Source organism: Agelaius phoeniceus, chromosome 24 (assembly GCF_051311805.1).
Source record: "Agelaius phoeniceus isolate bAgePho1 chromosome 24, bAgePho1.hap1, whole genome shotgun sequence".
Lineage (NCBI taxonomy): Eukaryota > Metazoa > Chordata > Aves > Passeriformes > Icteridae > Agelaius > Agelaius phoeniceus.
In genome coordinates this window covers 5231422-5249642 of record NC_135288.1, presented here as the reverse complement: position 1 = coordinate 5249642, position 18221 = coordinate 5231422, and the positions used below count along the sequence as shown (strand labels likewise).

General features: G+C 55.6%; 2 protein-coding genes across 2 annotated transcripts in view; one reads left to right on the top strand and one right to left on the bottom strand.

The window, feature by feature from the left end:
* The first annotated feature begins 431 nt into the window (after positions 1–431).
* ARHGEF16 (Rho guanine nucleotide exchange factor 16) lies at positions 432–15159 on the top strand. Its single transcript, XM_054647905.2, has 15 exons — positions 432–486; positions 2056–2628; positions 3211–3262; positions 3622–3791; positions 4685–4741; positions 5177–5337; positions 5764–5916; positions 6278–6407; positions 7115–7189; positions 7991–8083; positions 9067–9221; positions 10284–10463; positions 11425–11498; positions 12259–12360; positions 13173–15159. The coding sequence occupies exons 2-15, from the start codon at positions 2080–2082 to the stop codon at positions 13310–13312; spliced, it is 2091 nt and encodes a 696-aa protein (XP_054503880.2). The 5' UTR covers positions 432–486; positions 2056–2079; the 3' UTR covers positions 13313–15159.
* A 162-nt stretch (positions 15160–15321) lies between these two features.
* LOC129129716 (uncharacterized) overlaps positions 15322–18221 on the bottom strand; it is a 53136-nt gene continuing 50236 nt past the window's right edge. The window contains exons 33-34 of the mRNA XM_077190347.1: positions 17548–17679; positions 15322–16424 (exon numbers count right to left, since the gene is read on the bottom strand). Coding sequence (XP_077046462.1) covers positions 16357–16424; positions 17548–17679 — 200 coding nt within the window. The 3' untranslated portion in view covers positions 15322–16356. The remainder of the gene's footprint in view (positions 16425–17547; positions 17680–18221) is intronic.

Below are 18221 nucleotides of genomic sequence, written 5' to 3'. Positions count from 1 at the left end.
AGCAGAGGCAGTTTTAAGGGATGGGGAATGCCGAGATTCCAGGGGCGCACACACCGGATGAGCACTCATCAAAAAACAGCAAAACGCTGCTCCTAGAGTGGCTTATTTAATATTTCACCCCCGGGAAGCCGGGGCGACTCCGGGCTGGGAGCAGAGCGCTGCTCGGAGCCGGGATGTGCAGAGCACCGGCACATCCCGGGTCACGCCAGCACACCGGCACGGTCTCGGGGGCCGGACCGGCACCTCCCCCGGTACCGGAACACCGGCACATCCCGGGTCACGCCAGCACACCGGCACGGTCTCGGGGGCCGGACCGGCACCTCCCCCGGTACCGGAACACCGGCACATCCCGGGTCACGCCAGCACACCGGCACAGTCTCAGGGGCCGGACCAGCACCTCCCCCGGTTCCGCCCCGGTCCCTCCCATCCCTCCGGTCCCTCCCATCCCTGCCGCCGCCGCCGCCGCGCTGGCTCCGAGGGGCGCGGGTAGGTGCGGGCGCGGCGGGGTCGGGGCTGGGGCGCTGCGGAGGGACCGGGGAGCCCGGGGAGGGTCCGGCAGCACCATCGGCACCGGTACCGGGGCTCCCGGGCGGCCGTGCGGGCGGTGGCTCCGAGAGAGCGGCTACCGAGCGCCTTCCGGGGAGGGGACGGCGGGACCGGCTGTGCTGTCCCTGCCGGGGCACAGCAGGGCTCGTCCTCCCGCGGCTGTCCCCGAGGGTCTCAGCGGTGCCAAGGGGTGGTTGGGACCGTGGCAGAGGGGTTTGGGTGCTTCCCGGGGCTGTATCCCGCCCTGCCCCCTGTACCGCAGCTCTGGTGCCGGTGCCCCTGTGCCACCGCTGTCGATGCCCTGTGTGGGCACCGAGCTTCTCTCCATCCCAGCGCCGAGAGCTGTGCATGCTGCCGCCCCCAAACCCTCTGGGTTCAGGCTTGTTTGTTGCCACCAGGGATTGGGATAAGCTTCGTCCTCAGGCAGGATGGGGTTAAGAGTGGAGTGTGGCGCTTTGCTCGTCCGAGGGACACTTGGCAGAGCTCTGGACATAAAGCATGTGTCCCCCATCCGAGGACAGTGGAATGAGCAGCATCTCTGTCAAACGAGCTGTTGTTGATGGGTCTGTGCTGTCCTCCTGCCAGTCATTCATGCGGGGAAAAGCACGGTCCAGCCTTGGTTTGTTTCCTGGTCTTTGAAAGGGAACAGCTTGGAGATGGCGCTGACACACAATGGGATCTCAGTTGAGGACAATTAAACCATAATTTCTCCCGAAGTTATGTAATAGGCAGAGGGCATAAAACGCTCTGTCTGTGCTGTAGGGGCAGAGTTCTGTAGGTGCATGGTTCTGTGCGTGGCACAGGAGGGGATGAGTGACCTTAACCCTACCTGGGAAGCCCCAGGGACTGGAGCAGGTGTTTCTGTGGGCAGAGTGGTTTGGGGCAGGTACGAGCTTGGAGGAGCACAGGCTTCACAGCCAGGGATTCCACAGCCTGAGGGAGGTGGCGTTCAGGAGGGTGCAGACCGGCTGTGGTGGCTGGCAGCACCCCAGAGAGGAATGAGGGGACACGGAGGTGTGGCAGCAGCGGGGCTCAGGGAGGCTCCAGACCTGCCTGGCTCAGGTCTGAGCCTGCCCTGTGCCTGCAGCAGGGTCTGGCTGATCCATGGCCTGGCTGGGTTTAACCACTGCTCCATGGCCTGGCTGCTCCATGGCCTGGCTGCTCCCATGGCCTGGCTGCTCCCATGGCCTGGCTGGGTTTAACCACTGCTCCATGGCCTGGCTGCTCCATGGCCTGGCTGCTCCTGGTCTTGGCTGCTCCATGGCCTGGCTGCTCCTGGTTCCTGACCACGTCCTGGAGCCCCTGTCCCAGCCCTGGCACATGGGTGGCCCCACAAGGAGTGGGGTGGTGACAGCATCCCCAGTGTGTCCGTACAGGCCCTGCCTGAGGAGCACCCTGGGAAGGTGGAGGCCATGTCCAGCACTGTCCCAAGGTTCCCATGGCTCAGCATAAATTCCTGCTGCCTTACTGGAAGACTGTCTGTCTGTCTGTCTGTCTGTTCCTCCTCAGCTTGCTGCTCCCCCAGCCACCACCATGTCTCGGGGCTCCTCTGCTACCTCTGTGGATGACAAGACCTTGCTCCTGGAGTACCGATGCCACCCAGTGCGGCCAGAACCCTCCAGCCCAACGCGTGCCCCTGGTGGGAAGCTCAGCCCCACCACGGCTCCCAGTGCCACCCCCCTGTCCCCCCTGGGCTCCCCCACCTCGGCCGAGCCCTGCCGCATCGTCCTGAGCACGCACAGCCCCGCCGCGCTCAAGGTGGGGACGCAGCAGCTCATCCCCAAGAGCTTGGCCGTCTCCTCCAAGCCCAAGAACAGCCCCTCCCGGCCCCAGAGCTTCGGGGCGAGCCGGGAGCCCCTGAGCCCCGACCCGAAGCGGGCGGCCGTCCCCATGCTGGCCCTGGAGGGGGAGGATGAGGATGATGGCGGGGGAGCCCTCAAGCGCAACCTGAGGAACATGTCCTACCGCGCGGCCATGAAGGGGCTGGGGGCTGACGTGGAGCCAGCCAAGGCCTCTCCCTCGCTGAAACCCACGTCTGAGGATGGCAGCACCCTGCCTGACCGCAGCCCTGGCAGGAGCAAGGTGGGTTTAACCCCTGCTGTCAGCCCTGGCGGGCAGGGATGGGATCCTGCTTTCCTGGTGGTGACAGAGGAGCTGCAGGGCCCTCAGCTGCAGTCAGTTCTGGAGCTGGTTTGCTGGGCCTGGTGGGGTGACTGGTGCCTTGGGAAGCTCTCTGTCACCAGGTCCCTGGAGAGGCTGGGAATAGCTGACATGGTTTTGGTGGGGAGTGGAGCTGGACGCTTGGCAGGCGGCTGTGGGATGTTTGCAGGGTGGGGCTGGCGGGGAGAGCGGCTCCAGTCGTACACAAACATGGGTGAAGCACGTCTGGGGAAAGGGAGACTCCAGAGCAGGCAAAGTCCAGGTGTGAGAGAGGTTTGACAGCAGCAGTGCAAGTACAGAATGGTTCTGAGCGTGACCCTGGTTATATGGGAGGTGAAAGCTGAGTCACCTGGGTAAGGCAAACAGAGCCCACACAAAAGGCAGGCTGAAAGAACAGGGTGGTGTGGGCCAGCTGGCACAGGTAACTCCCCCTTTTCCTGAAGGAGTTTTCCCAGGCCATCAGAAGTGTGGTAACCACAGCAGGCTCTCCTCTTGCCCTTGCAGAGAACCCTCGGGCGGAAGCGGGTGCAGAAGCGTGGTGGCTCCTTCAAGGACCGTGAGTGTCCCCTGTGCCTCAACCAAGCAAATCCCTGCAAGGCTTTCCCCACTGTGCTGCTCCCATGGCTTTTGTCTCTGTTTCCCCGAAGCAACAGCAGCATTGCTGCCCTGCTTTCCCACTCCTGGGGCTGATAACACTGCCGTGGCTCGCAGGGAAAATGGGAGAGCTGTGGGAGGCTGCTGGGAGCAGCAGCCGCTGGGTAATCAGTGCAGTGCAAAGTCCAACCTCGTCGGGGAGTTTCTGGCCCAGAACTCGTGGCTCGTGGCCAGCAGGGCAAGGCAGCCGTGGCGGGAAGGGAAGCCATGAGCTGGGAGAGGCTGCTGTGCTGTGCTGACCCCATGTCTTGTCCTCTGCAGAGCCCCAGCTGTATCAGGAGATCCGTGAGAGAGGCCTGAACTCTGTCAGCCATGAGTCAGACGAGGACTTGCTGGAGGAGGCCCTGCCAGAGGAGCCGTCCCCTCTGGGTGCTGCCATCGTGGTGCAGAGCTACCGCCCGGCCCAGGTGACCTGGAGCCAGCTCCCAGAGGTAGGGACAGCAGCCTGGGGGCTCTGAGAGCTCTGAGGGGATAATTCCACATCATTAGTGCTTGCAGTGGGATATTCTGGGCTGGCTGGGACACGCAGGGTCTGCCCAGGGCCGTTGGTGTTGCTGTGGTTGGGCTTCACCCACTGCTGAGGGAAGGCAGGTGCTCCTTGCTGGGCTTTCCCGGTGGACTTTGGGGAGAGTCATCTTCATCCAGGGAGTGTAATCTTCATCCAGGGAGTGTAATCTTCATCCAGGGAGTGGCAGCAGCTGCTGGAGCTGGGGGCTGGGTGATGCTGCAGGGGGTGGTGAAGGAGTGAGTGGTGGTGGGCAGTGGTGGTGGTGAATGATGGTCTCTGATGGTTTGTAATGGTTTGTGATGGGTTCCTTTGGTGCGTGGTGGTGTTTTGCAGTGTGTGATGGTTTCTGATAGGTTGTGATGGTTTCTGATGATTTCTGACGGTTTTGTAATGGTTTGTAATGGTTTGTGATGGGTTCCTTTGGTGAGTGCTGGTGTGCTACACTGTGTAATGGTTTGTGGTGGGTTGTGATGGTTTGTGATGGGTTGTGCTGGTTTGTGATGGTGTGTGGTGGTGTGTTACAGTGTGTAATGGTTTATGATGGGTTCTGATAGTTTGTAATGGTTTCTGATGGTTTGTGATGGTGTGTGATGGGTTGTGATGGGTTGTGATGGTTTGTGATGGTGTGTGCAGGTGTGTGATAGTGTGTAATGGTTTCTGATGGTTTGTGGTAGTGTGTCACAGTGTGTGGTGGTTTCTCATGGTCCGGGATGGGTTCCCTTGGTGTGTGCTGGTGGGATGGGCCGTGGGGTGGCTGACACAGCCCCAGACTGCACTAGAGGGCGTGCAAGGACTGTGGTTCCTGCTCATCCCCAGGTCCTGGAGTCGGGCATCCTGCAGAGGATCTCCCCCGAGGAGCGCAAGAGGCAGGAGGTGAGAGAGCCCTGGGGCGTGCCTGGGAGCACAGCAGGGCACAAAGGCTGTGGGACACACGTGGCTCTGGCAGGGTCGGCTCCAGGTGGAGCTGAACTCAGCTCAGCTCGTGGTGCTGCTGCTTCCAGCTGCTCCAGGACTGGGCGGTGCTGGGAGGGCTCACCTGCACTAACTGGTGGGGAAACAGGCAGCTCCGTTGGGTGCTGATGGGAGGGGAAAACATCTTCATGCTATGGCTTTTTAATGACTGAGTGTCCTAAAACACACTGGGATTATTGGTATTGGCCAGGCCGTGCATGAGGTGACACAGAGAACCAACATGGAGCCAAGTCACTTCCAGTGGTTTTGTGCCAAAGAGTAGAAATAAGATTTAACAATTAATTCCCAGCTTTTTCCACTCGGTTTATGCTGCTGCATCTTCCCTGCTTTCTCCAGGCAATGTTTGAGATCATCACTTCTGAGTACTCCTACATGCACAGCCTGAGCATCCTGGTGAGCCACTTCATGAGGTCAGAGGAGCTGAAGGAGACCATGACTCAGACAGAGCACCACCACCTCTTCTCCAACATTGGGGACATCCTGACAGTCAGCAAGAGGCAAGTGGGGCCTGGGAGGGGACCCTGAGCTTTTTATTTGTAGTGCTGAACCAACCATCCCTTGGATTGTTGAAGGGACTCACTGGGAGGTGGGGAGGAAATGCCTTGGGAGCCGTGTCCGTGTGGGAAGGCAGCAGGAGGAGGATGCAGCAGCCCTGGGAATGGCTCTGGGGGTGTTTAGGGCTTGTGGCTTCCTGGTGGGGCAGAAAGTAAAACCTCATGGAGGGCTGAGGTGGAGGAGGGATCCTGTGCAAGAATGGAGGAAGCGTGTGCCTCTGGGGAAGGCGTGGGTGTCTCAGCTGCTGGAGCTTCCCTGCCAGAAGGGATCCAGGCCCCATCTCCTCTGGGAAAACTGGGGAAAAGCAGCAGTGGGAACATTCAGTTTGTCCAGTGAGTCATGTGAGCCTGTTTAAATTCTCTTCTCAGCTTCTTTGAGGACCTGGAGAAGCGACACCAGGAGCACCTCGTGATCCCTGACATCAGTGACATCGTGGAGGAACACGCCTCGAAACACTTCAACCCCTACATCAGCTACTGCTCCAATGAAGTCTATCAGCAGAGGACACTGGATAAGCTGCTGTGAGTACAGGCCTTGGGCTGGCCAAGGAGCTGCCTCTGAGGGGCTCTGGGCTCCAGGACTGCAGAGGTCCATAGTACACAGCGACATGGACGGGCCTTGTTCATCTCCAGGCCAAGTCTGAGTCTGTTGTCGGTACATCTGTGGCTTTACCCACCTTTTTGGTGGGCTCACCATCTCTCTCTGGGTGCTTTTCCACCACCTGTGGGATCAGTCCCGTTTCTGCCCAGCTGGGCACTCCAAGCCTGGCAGAGCACCCCAGGCAGTGCCATCACTGCTCTGCATTTCCAGTGTGTGGAGAGCTGCTGGAAAATCCTGACAACTGAAGAAAAGAGTTAATGGAGCTTTCTTGTCCTGTTCCAGAACCACAAACCCCTTATTTAAAGAGACCCTGAAACAAATTGAAAGGAAACCAGAGTGTGGAGGCCTGCCAATGATCTCATTTCTCATTCTGCCCATGCAGAGGGTAACACGGCTTCCTCTGCTCTTAGATGTAAGTAGTCACACAGTGGCACTGCTTGGCACCTCTGAAGAGGTGACTCTGCTATTCCCTTTGTTTCCTGAACCTGGGCCAGCCTCTGCTTGGACTTCCAGCCCTCTGGAGCTGGGCCCTGGGTGCTCCTGTATTCAGGAGAAGCATTTGGATAACTCTCAGGCACATGGTGGGATTCTTGGGGCGTCCTGTGCAGGGCCAGGAGTTGATCTTAATGCAGCTAGCATATTCTTTGATTTATATCCAGAGCAATCTGCTTCTCTGGGGGGTGTCAGGTGTGCAGCTTAAAGCTCTGTGAATAACACTTCATGTCTTGGTGCCACCCATCTGAGCCACCCAAGCTTCTTCTGTGCTGTATCTGGGTCCCAGGGTGGGGTGGCACAAGTGTCCTGGTCAGGCAGCCCAGGAATGGAAAGCAGGTCTTGCATTCTTCATGGAAATGTGGTCTAAATGGCCAAGCTGCTGGATGTGGGATTTCCAGTGACTGCTCCCAGTCTGTGGTGGTTGCAGGGCTGAGGGCCAGGGGGTGGCCAGGCACGTATCAGACATGAAACCCCCAGATTCGCAGCTCCCAGCACTATTAAACCTTCCTGTGACCACTGGGAACAGCTCAATCAGCGTGTGGAATCCTGAAATCCTGGGGGAGCAGCTGATGCTCCCTTCTCTGGGGTGCAGTGTCACTAAAGCTTCTTATCTTGGAATTCCAGACCGTGCAGCAAAAAACAAACGCGCGCACTGCAGCGTACGGAGCTGCCACCCGTGCTGTGAAGGCCATCAGCAAGGTGAGGCCCAGCTGCCAGCCCTCCACCTCTCCTCCTGCCAGCTCAGCCCTCTGGAGCACTGATCCAAAGCTGCCATTCTGGCCTCTCATTTCCCTCCCAGCATCAGTTCACTCGAGGCTCCTCTGCTCCAAACAGCTGCCGGATGAACACACCTTTTCCCTTCTCGACTTTGCCACCTGATCTTGGTTTGTTCCTTTTTCTTGTTCTCTATTCTTCTTTCCTCTTTGGCCCATCTTTGTCTTTCCTGAGGCAGTTCTCACCATGGTTTTTGGGGATTTGGGCAAAGGGCAGTGAATGATGCAGAGAGGGAGGTGTGGAGTGCAGTAGTCACGAGCTGTGCCCTGTCTGTGCTCCTGGATGTCATCTCCCTGTTTTCTCCACTGTGCCAGTGGTGACTCTTCCTTTCATCCCCCTGAAGAGCAGCTCTTGGCAGCACATTCCTGCTGCTCCCAGTCTGTCCTGCTCTCACATCCGAGCAGGGTCCTCCCCTCTGTGTGATTGTTCATCCTCCTGCCTTGAGCTCTTCTCAGATGATTAATTCTTCCTCCTCCTGTTGCTCCTCAGTTCTGGTGCAGGTTCACTTGCGTCCTTCTCCAGGCAGAGCCCATGTGCTATCTCTCTCCAGGACAGCATCCCACTGCCTTTCCCCAACCTGGCATGAAACCTGTGCCAGGAATTGTCTGTCTGTCTCTCCTGCTCAGGGTAGCAGGACAGTCCCTAATGCTGGAGGTGGCGTGGGAGTTGGATGGACTCAGTGTCTGACCCTTCTCCACTTCCCTTGCGATGTTTTTCTCTTCCCAGCTGGTCAAGAGCTGCAATGAGGGAGCTCGGGCTATGGAGAGGACAGAGCAGATGTACACCTTGCAGAAACAGCTGGAATTCGGGAAGAAGAAGGTGAGGCCTTGTGGAAGTGGTGGTGGGAAGTCTTCTGGGGCCTTTTCAGACAGGTCAGACCTGTGCTGGGAATTCTTCTGGGAAGTTTGGAGTGGTCTTCTACTGGGCAGCAACTGACAGAAAAAGAGGACGCAGTCTCAAGCTACATCAGGGAAGGTATAGGTTGGATATTAGGAAAAAAATTTTTCACCCAAAGAATCATAAAGTACTGGAATGCTGTTCCCAGGGATGTGTTTAAAAAAGCCTGGACATGGCACTTGGTGCTACAGTCTGGTTGAGGTGTTAGGGCATAGGTTGGACTCGGTGATCTTAGAGGTCTCTTCCAACCTCACCATTCTGTGATTCTGTGACTGTTGGTGCAAGCAGTTTCTAAAAAGTAGTAAAGCCATGACAGTGTCACCCACTGTTGGGGTCCAGAGTGTGCTGGAATGGGGTGCACGGCCCCCTGAAAAATCCTTTCTAAAAGACCTTAAACTCTGTGACGTTGTTCACAGGGGTCTTAGGTTGAGGGAAGAGATGAGGATCTGACTCCATTTTTCAGGAGGCTTGATTTATTATTTTATCATATATATTATATTAAAACTGTACTAAAAGAATAGAAGAAAGGATTCTATCAAAAGGCTAAGAATAGAAAAAGAAAGAATGGTAACAAAAGCTTGTGGCTCGGACAGAGAATCTGAGCCAGCTGGGCTGTGATTGGCCATTAATTAGAAACAACCACATGAGACCAATCCCAGATCCACCTGTGGCATTCCATAGCAGCAGATAACCATTGTTTACATTTTGTTCTTGAGGCTTCTTGGCTTCTCAGGAGAAAAAACCTTAAGGAAAAGATTTTGCATGGAATGTGTCTGTGACAAAACGCATGTGGTGTGTCCATCCCAACTGACCCTGGGGCCACTGCAGGCTCTCACTCCCTGCCTTGATTTTGCCTGCTGCTGCTGGGAAGGGCATTTCCTGAGCCTTTGCTGGTGCTGTTCCAGCCTTTCCCACTGATCTCGGTGTCCCGGTGGCTGCTGAAGCGGGGGGAGCTGCACCTGCTGCTCTCGGAGGAGGCCGGCATCTTCCGCCGCGGCGCCGGCCGCCTCTGCCACCTCTTCCTCTTCAACGACGTCCTCATCATCACCAAGAAGAAGAGGTGAGGGCCCTGCCTTTCCCTGAAGAACAGCTAGGGGGGTTAAACACCAATTTCCCCAGCAGAGTACTGAATATTACCAATATTGCTGGATGGGACGTGCCTGAGCTTGTCTGGCCCTTGGTGCTGAATCAAATAGTGACAACTGTGGTGTTTCACCCCACAGACACTTTTGGCTGGCTGGGTGTGTGGTGTTTCACCCCACAGACACTTTTGGCTGCCTGGGTGTGTGGTGTTTCACCCCAGGGACACTTTTGGCTGCCTGGGTGTGTGGTGTTTCACCCCACAGACACTTTTGGCTGCCTGGGTGCTGCAGTTGGCACATGGAGACCAGTCCAGGCCTGCAGGAGCTCTGGTGGTGCTGGGATGGAGCTTCCCCCCATAAGAGGGGCTGCTCCTCAGGTTTCCCTCTGTGGAGAAGCTTTCAGGCGATGGTGAAGGAAAGGAGTTGGTTCTGATGGAGGGTTTGGATCCAGAGCTTTATTCTGGCCCTCAGGCCTCTGGATCCAGCACCAGCTCCAACAGAGCTCCCTGAGCCCGTGGTTGCTGCTCCTTTAACCCTGGGGAGAGGGGCAGGGAAGGGGCAGGGAGCCACCAAGCAGGGACAGGAGGGGAGGGACAAAGGACACCTGGATGGCCCAATGCCCCCCAGGAGTAGGGGACATCCTTTGGATCTGCCAATCACTCCATGCCCTTCTGGAATGCCAGGACTGACAGACAGTGCTGGGAGGGGAAAGGAGAGGTGACTGACACACCTGGCAGGGAATTATCAGGGCAGGGACCTGAGGTTCTGAGGTAAACCCTGAAATCACACTGCAACAGCAGAGAAATCCATGCGATTTCCCTGTTTCCACCTTTGTGAGCTGTCCCTTGTCAGCCAGAAGAGTCCCACCAGTGGCTTTGCCTCAGGGGGTGGGTGGCCAGCAAGTCCCCAGAACCACGTCCCACCCTGAGCATCAGCTCCAGGCTGCTCTGGCAATGCCTGCTGAGCCTCCTGTGCCGGGCTGGGGGCTGGGAAGTGGCCCAGACCCCACAGCTGGGTCGCTGATCCCATCTGTGCCGCAGCGAGGAGAGCTACACGGTCATGAACTACGCCACGCTGGACCAGGTCACCGTGGAGAAGGTGGAGAGCTCAGAGCCACCCTCCCCTCCTCCTGGCAAGGCTGGTGGGCACCTGCTGCGAGTGGTGCTGGAGAAGGACAGCGAGGGCCGGCGGGAGGAGGTGGTGCTGTCGGCAGAGACGCTGTGAGTGCCACGCTGGGATTTTGCTCTGGCCCTTGGGATGAACTGGGAATCACACAGTGTGGGATTTTGCTCTGGCCCTTGGGATGAACTTGGGATGAACTGGGAATCCCACAGTGTGGGATTTTGCTCTGGCCTTTGGGATGAACTTGGGATGAACTGGGAATCCCACAGTGTGGGATTTTGCTCTGGCCCTTGGGATGAACTGGGAATCCCACAGTGTGGGATTTTGCTCTGGCCCTTGGGATGAACTGGGAATCCTCTGAGGCTTCTGTGACCGTGTTCACAGGGGTCTCAGGTTGAGGGAAGAGACGAGGATCTGACTCCATGTTTCAGAAGGCTTGGTTTATTATTTTATGATATATATTATATTAAAACTGTACTAAAAGAATAGAAGAAAGGATTTCATCAGAAGGCTGGCTAAGAATAGAAAAAGGAGGAATGAATAACAAAGGCTTGTGACTGGGACAGAGAGTCTGAGCCAGCTGGGCTGTGATTGGTCATTAATTAGAAACAACCACCTGAGACCAATCCCAGATGCACCTGTTGCATTCCACAGCAGCAGATAACCATTGCTTACATTTTGTTCCTGAGGCCTCTCAGCTTCTCAGGAGGAAAAATCCTAAGGAAAGGATTTTTCAGAAAATATCATGGGTACAGGCATCTGTAGCAGATCTCCCTTTACCCCCATGCTCCTCCTCCTAGAAACTGGGATGTGCACAGCCTTCTCCCAGGCTCTGTTCCTTCCTCTCTCTTATATTTCCCATATAATTCCCATATCAGCTTCCCCTCTCCAGCTGAAGCAAAGCAGCTGGGCCATGTGTACCACTTGGGAAGTGTCCTTACACTGAATATTCTGATCAATCTGACTCCCCTTGAAAGCATTGATCCTGCTGGGAATGTCCCAGCTGCTGCTGGCCACAGGGATGCTGTCCTAAGGCTCTCTTTGTGTTCCTTCTGGCAGGAGTGACCGGGCCAGGTGGATTGCAGCTCTGATGCACAGGGAGAAGGAACAGCCTGACACCACTCCCAAAGGAGGTACCGTGTGCCCAAGGGCAGCCTGGCTCTGCTGGGATTCCCTGCCACACCAGAGCATTTGCAGGCCCAGGTTTCTGCCTGGTTCTCCTCCATTCCTGGAGTGGAGAGGAAAACCCCCACACCCACACTGTGACAATGTTCACAGGGGTCTGAGGATGAGGGAAGAGATGAGGATCTGACTCCATGTTTCAGAAGGCTTGATTTATTATTTTATGATATAGATTACATTAAAACTATACTAAAAGAATAGAAGACAGGATTTCATCAGAAGGCTGGCTAAGAATAGCAAAAGAAAGAATAATAACAAAAGTTTCTGTCTCGGACAGAGAGTCTGAGCCAGCTGGGCTGTGATTGGCCATTAATTAGAAACAACCAACATGAGACCAATCCCAGATGCACCTGTTGCATTCCACAGCAGCAGATAACCATTGCTTACATTTTGTTCCTGAGGCCTCTCAACTTCTCAGGAGAAAAAATCCTAAGGAAAGGATTTTTCATAAAAGATGTCTGTGACACCAGCCTTGCTCCTTAGGAGTTGCCTCCCATGAAGTTATCAGTCACAATTGACCTTAAATACTTTTCCTGGGAGGCAGGGTGGAATTCCAGGAATGCCTTCAGCTGTTGTTAGAGGTGTTTGACAAGCTTGGAGGGATAAGGGGCAGGGACAGGAGGGACTGGAGCGTGCTGTGGAGCACTGGGTGGGCAGCTGGGGGGTCATGGCTGTGCCTGCTCACTGTCCCTGCTCTCCCCTGTCCTGCAGACCTGAGCCAGGTGGAGGTCACCCGTGCCTACCTGGCCAAGGAGGCGGATGAGCTGTCCCTGCAGCAGGCAGATGTTGTCCTGGTGCTGGGAGAAGAGGATGGTGAGTGCCAGGGGGCGTGGGGCTGGGTGTGGGGCAGGCTCTGACCTTAGCAGAGCTGGGGCAGGGAGAACCTTCAGTGATCCCTGGGGACTGGGTTTTGGCAATTGCAGAAGCTTCCAGGAAGCTCTGGCTGCTGGTGAGACCTGTGGCACTGGCTGTGCTGTGTCCCAGCAGGTGACAGTGGCTCCTGGGGGGCTGAGGGAGGTGGCACTGCCAGGGATCTGTGGCTCTTCCTGGCCCTGTCAGCAGCTCTGTTCTCTCCTAGGCTGGTGCTGGGAGGATCAGCTGTGGGACAGAGAGCAGGGCTGGTTCTCTAAGGTTCCACAGCCCTTCCTGGCCCTGTCAGCAGCTCTGTTCTCCCTAGGCTGGTGCTGGGGGGATCAGCTGCAGGATGGGGAGCAGGGCTGCTTCCCCCAGGTTCCATGGCCTTTCCTGGCTTTGTCACCAGCTCTCCCTAGGCTGGTGCTGGGGGGAGCAGGGCTGGTTCTCTAAGGTTCCACGGCCGTTCCTGGTCCTGTCAGTAGCTCTGTTCTCTCCTAGGCTGGTGCTGGGGGGATCAGCTGCAGGATGGGGAGCAGGGCTGATTCCCCCAGGTTCCACAGCCCTTCCTGTCCCTGTCACCAGCGCTGTTCTCCCTAGGCTGGTGCTGGGGAGAGTGTTTGTGGGATGGAGAGCAGGGCTGGTTCCCCCAGGCCCTTCCTGGCCCTGTCACCAGCTCTGTTCTCCCTAGGCTGGTGCTGGGGGGAGCACAGCTGCTTTCCCCAGGTTCCACAGCCCTTCCTGGCCCTGTCAGCAGCTCTGTTCTCTCCTAGGCTGGTGCTGGGGGGAGCGTTTGCGGGATGGGGAGCGGGGCTGGTTCCCCCAGGCCTGTGCCAGGCCCATCACCAGCCGCGTGGCCGCCGAGGGCAACGTGCGGCGCATGGAGCGGCTGCGCATCGAGACCAACGTGTAGGGACGGCCCAGAGAGAGCCCCAGACCTCTGCAGACTGAGCCCACGGAGAGGAGGCAGCAGCAGAGCCTTTCTTCTTGAACTGTGCTTGTGCCAGGAGGCAGATCTCACCAGCCAGGATGGGTTTGTGTGGCAGCAGTGACGCAGCAGCTCCTCTGTGAGAGCTGGCACCGGGCACTCCTGGCAGCGCTGGCACTGGTGACCTGGAACAGGCTCTGGGAGCAGCCAAGGGCTTGGCTCAGGTTGGGAAGCTGGAGCTGTTCTGGCCTCTGAGGTGCCTGTGCCACCATGGCCAAGCCGGAGCTGTTCTGGGCTCTGAGGTGCCTGTGCCACCATGGCCAAGCTGGAGCTGTTCTGGGCTCTGAGGTGCCTGTGCCACCATGGCCAAGCTGGAGCTGTTCTGGCCTCTGAGGTGCCTGTGCCACCATGGCCAAGCTGGAGCTGTTCTGGCCTCTGAGGTGCCTGTGCCACCATCTCCATCCCTGCAGCACCTGCTGTGGGGAGAGCACGCCCCAGTCAGGCTTTGTTTGGAACTTCAATCCATGTGCTTGGCCAGTTTTTGCTGCTGTTTCTCTTTTTTCTCTCTCCACCCCCTCAGCCCAGTTTTTGCTGCTGTTTCTCTTTTTTCTCTCTCCACCCCCACAATAATTCTTGGGCCCTTTGGGCAGAGCCGTGCCCTGCACTGGTGAGGTGATGCCAGACACCTTTGGGTCACTTGATAAAATACTTGATGCCAGAGTTGTTCCCATGGAGTCAGCTCTGGGATGTGCTCCAGGCAGAGGGTGAAGCAGGGGCAGGATGGGGAGCAGTGCTGCAGCTCCCACCTGCCTTTCCCTCCTCCCAGCTGGGGAGGGGGCTCTGCCCAGGGCTCAGCCCCTCACACCCTGTGCAGGGGACATGGCTGCTACAGTTTTGGGGTGCCAAACTTCACATTCACTGTTCTGATCAACTGTAAATTAATAAATTCTTGGATACCAATGAACCACGTGTTCTCTGTTAGTGGTGAGTGTCCCTGAGAGCTCCAAAGTTGTCCCAGCCATCAGCCCTAAAATGAAGCTTCATTCTGCTGGTGGCATTGCATGTTCTGACACAATATCTGCACCTCATGAAACACCCCCCAGAGCCCCTGCCACCCTGCTGTCACCTGGAGCAGCTGTCAGGTGCATTTCAGTGAGACAGACAAGGTAAGTAGAAACTCAGCCAGGCTTTCTGTTTATTTCTTTTAACTGTGGAGAAAGTAACAGTTTCTCATCAGTGCTAAATTAAAGAAGATCCAAAAAGGGAGACAGTACAAGAAAAGAGGAAGCAAACAAACTGGATTAAGAAATATGAACAGGAAAATAATATTATATAAAAATACAGGCACAGGGCTTGCTCTGAGCAGCTGCCAGGAGTCCTGGAGCTGCAGCTGGAATGGGACAGTGTGGATCCATCCCCATGTTTCAGGCTGTTCCCATGTTCTCCTGGAGCAGGGCCACGGAGGCAGAGCACCTCCAGTGGCCTCCTCCTCCTCCTCCTCCCAATCACTGGAGCCTTCCTCTGATGGCCCAGGAGCTTCAAGGCAAAGGGGAGCTGAGGGATGATTGTCTGGAGATGAGCAGCACCACTGGCAGCACTGACTGGGCTCATTTGGCACATGGACAAAATCTTCCTGCTCCCTCTTATCCCACATCCAACCTCACCAGCACGATTTTGGTCCTTCACTACATACTCATATTAACATGATTTCTTCACAAGAATGATAGCTAATGTAAAAAAAAAAATACTGTTAAGGAAGAAATAAAATAAGAAAGTAATTGGCCCAAAATGACAAGTTCTATACAGATTAAAATAAATTCCATCAGGAAAAGAAAGAATTCTTTTATTATTTTCAGTTGGCCCCTGTGGGAATAATTTAAAGGCCAAATGCCTGGGCAGGGCTGTGCTGCAGCCTGTGGGGATGGGGATGGGGATGGGATGGGATGGGGATGGGATGGGATGGGATGGGGTGGGATGGGATTGGGATGGGATGGGATGGGATGGGGATGGATGGGGATGGATGGGATGGGACAGGGCTGTCCCTCTTCTCTGCAGAGCTGGGGTTCCTCTGGCAGTGGCTTCACCTGCCCAGGAGCTTTGTGCAAACAGACAAAAGGGCCCCTGGCCAGGGTGATGTGGTGACACTGGGCTGGTGACATTCCCCACTGCTGCTTTGGCCAGCTCCTGACTATGACTGGCATGGCAAAATAACTCAGGATTCAGGGCTGGGAGAGGCCATTCCAACTGGGATTTGCCTTGACCAGATGAGCCAGCTCTTTGTCTCCATCCATGAAGAATCTCTGACTTCACACTCGATTTAGGCTTCCTTCTTCTTGGAGTAAGTGACATGGGCAGCACCATGGGCTGGCAAATTCCTGGCATGAAGAACAGGCTCCAGGCCCCTGACAAGCTTGTCCAGCACAGCCTGTTCTGTCAGGAGGCACCAGCTCTGCAGGTGGCTGCTGGAGCCCTGCGTGTTTTCCCCTGGCAAATTGTCACTTACAGTAAAACACCATGGAAAATTCAAATTCAAAAAAAAAAAAAAATTCAAGTGAGGTGGTGCATCCACAGGAGGCCCAGTCTCAGGAGAGCTGACCATCAGTCCTGACAACACTGTGATGCAGCTTCCCATAAATATTGATGCATAAATACCTGATTTGGACCACGATTTCAGCCCCCTCCCCAAGCCCAGCACCCAAAAGTTGAAGGCTGGCCAGCAATGTGTCACAAGCTGTCAAAGTGCACTGTCCCCCGAGCAGAATTGATCCCTCCTGCACTGGTCACTGGTCTCTGGCCAAGGGCACACCCTGGTGTGGGCAGGGCATATGTGTCCCCAGGGCCAGCCCGCGCTGGCACAGTGAACTGGTTATACTGGGCGCTTCAGCCTCACTCAGACACCCCAAAAGCAGCAGCTGGGGCTGCCAGGAGATGAGAGCTGCTCACGTGGCTCAAAAATGAGTTCATTACAGGTCACTGGTTTCTTCAGGTGGCTGCTTGGTGAAACCAAGGGAGTGCTGCCAGAGCAGGACCTACTTCTCTGCTGGCTGAAGCCCCTCCGGAGGTGGTGGTGGCCTGGTGGGTGGCAGGGACTGCATGGCTGGAAAACAAGACAGGACAGGTCCAGGACGGGGCAGGCCTTGCTGTGGGCAGCCCTGCTGCAGGGCTGGCCCTCCACAACGCTGCCAGGCCTGGGGCCACCTTCCTTCCCCATTCCCCTCCCCACTGGGAGCACTGGTCCCAGTCTGTGGGTTTGGGTCAGACCCTCCTGCCCCCCACCCAGCACCCACAGGGGTCACTCTGAGCCCACAGGTCTGGGCAGGGATGAGGAGTGTGGTTGGTGCATGGAATCAACATCCCAGCTCATGCTCAGAGTGGGATTTGTGCCCTGGATATTCCAGGGGCAGCATTGTGGCCAGCCTGCTAAACAGCTTCAATTCTGAGACTTCACAAACTGTTGGGGAAGATGAAACAGGAAAGCCTTACAAATATTTTTGCCTGGCAAAAGATTTTGAGAATATGGAAACTATAAGTGAGATTGAAATGAAAGCAAGCTTTGAGATCCCTCAGTTACTGAACAACTGGAAAACAATGGTGTGGCTGGCTGAAGGTGATCCCCTTTTGATGGAACAACACCCTCTGCTTGCAGACAGGCCCAAGGGTCAGAGCAGACCCTGCCAGCTTGGCAGAAGGGGCCCAAAGAGGAGTTTTTAGGGTTTAAAATGTAACACAGCATGGTAATGTAGTGATTCTTATAGGCTGTGTGTAAATGCTATAGGATTTGTGTATTTTACTAGATTGGTTAGTGAGCATTAGAATATTCAACACAGATGATTTATTGTATTGTAATGGGAACTTCGCTCTCTTACCCTTTTACTTTCTTACCCTCTCATCCTCTCTACCTGTCTCTTCTCTCAGTCCTGCTCTGAGCTGTGGCTGGCAGCTCCCAGCAGGGCCCTGCACCCAGGCCCTTTGCAACAAACCCCAAGTTCCCAGCCCTGGCTGCAGAGATCTCTCGTCTCCGTCCATCCTGACTGTGCTACCCCCGGACGCTCCTACAACAAACCTCCCTGGGGGCTGCAGTGACAGCAAACAGCTCAGACCAGCTGAGGGGCTTGGCCAGAGGCAGGTGCTGCCCTGAGTGACTGGACTGAGCTGATTTTACTGCTCCCAACCCACCCCTGAGCCCAGGCACAGCCTCCCCTCGGGCGCTGTCCCCTCACCTTCGCGGCAGGTGGGTCCCGTGTGGCCGTGCAGGCACAGGCACTGCCCGTTCCTGGCGTTGCAGTAGGAGCTGCTGGGGGCACACTGGCAGGCCAGGCTGCACTCGGGGCCAAACTGGGTGGGCTGGCACTCTGCAGAGGGAACAGAGCCGCTCAGGTGTGTCGGAATTCAGGACATCCCTCTGGCTGCCCCGGGCTGCCCAAACCCCTGCCAGAGAGAGGCCCTGGCACAGAGCCCAAGACCCCCGGGATTTTGATTATGACCCATAGAAAAAACAATTACCAACCTTATATGAGGACCTGCAAGCCGTGAAAGTCTAAGTAGAATAATAGTTAGTTTGTCACGGGGTGAAAAAATAGATTTTTGGGGTTTTTAGAATGGGGGTTTGGAGATTGTTTATCCAACAGGTGGTTGTTTCATTGGTTTCATGTGAATTGTTTTGACTTAATGACCAATCAGTGCCAAGCTGTGTCAGGGCTCTGGAAGGAGTCATGAGTTTTCATTATTATCTTTTTAGCCTTCTGTAAGTATCCTTTCTGTATTCTTTAGTATAATGTAATGTAATGTAATATAATGTAATATAATGTAATATAATGTAATATAATATAATATAATATAATATAATATAATATAATATAATATATAATTAAAGCAACAAATTAAAATTAAAGAT

Bases quoted from the DNA above. Each gene is read 5' to 3' on its own strand.
- ARHGEF16 (XM_054647905.2), top strand. From the start codon at position 2,080: ATGTCTCGGGGCTCCTCTGCTACCTCTGTGGATGACAAGACCTTGCTC. The intron at 4,742-5,176 runs GTGAGAGAGCCC...TGCTTTCTCCAG, and splicing joins AGGAGCGCAAGAGGCAGGAG to GCAATGTTTGAGATCATCAC. The intron at 6,408-7,114 runs GTAAGTAGTCAC...TTGGAATTCCAG, and splicing joins GGCTTCCTCTGCTCTTAGAT to ACCGTGCAGCAAAAAACAAA.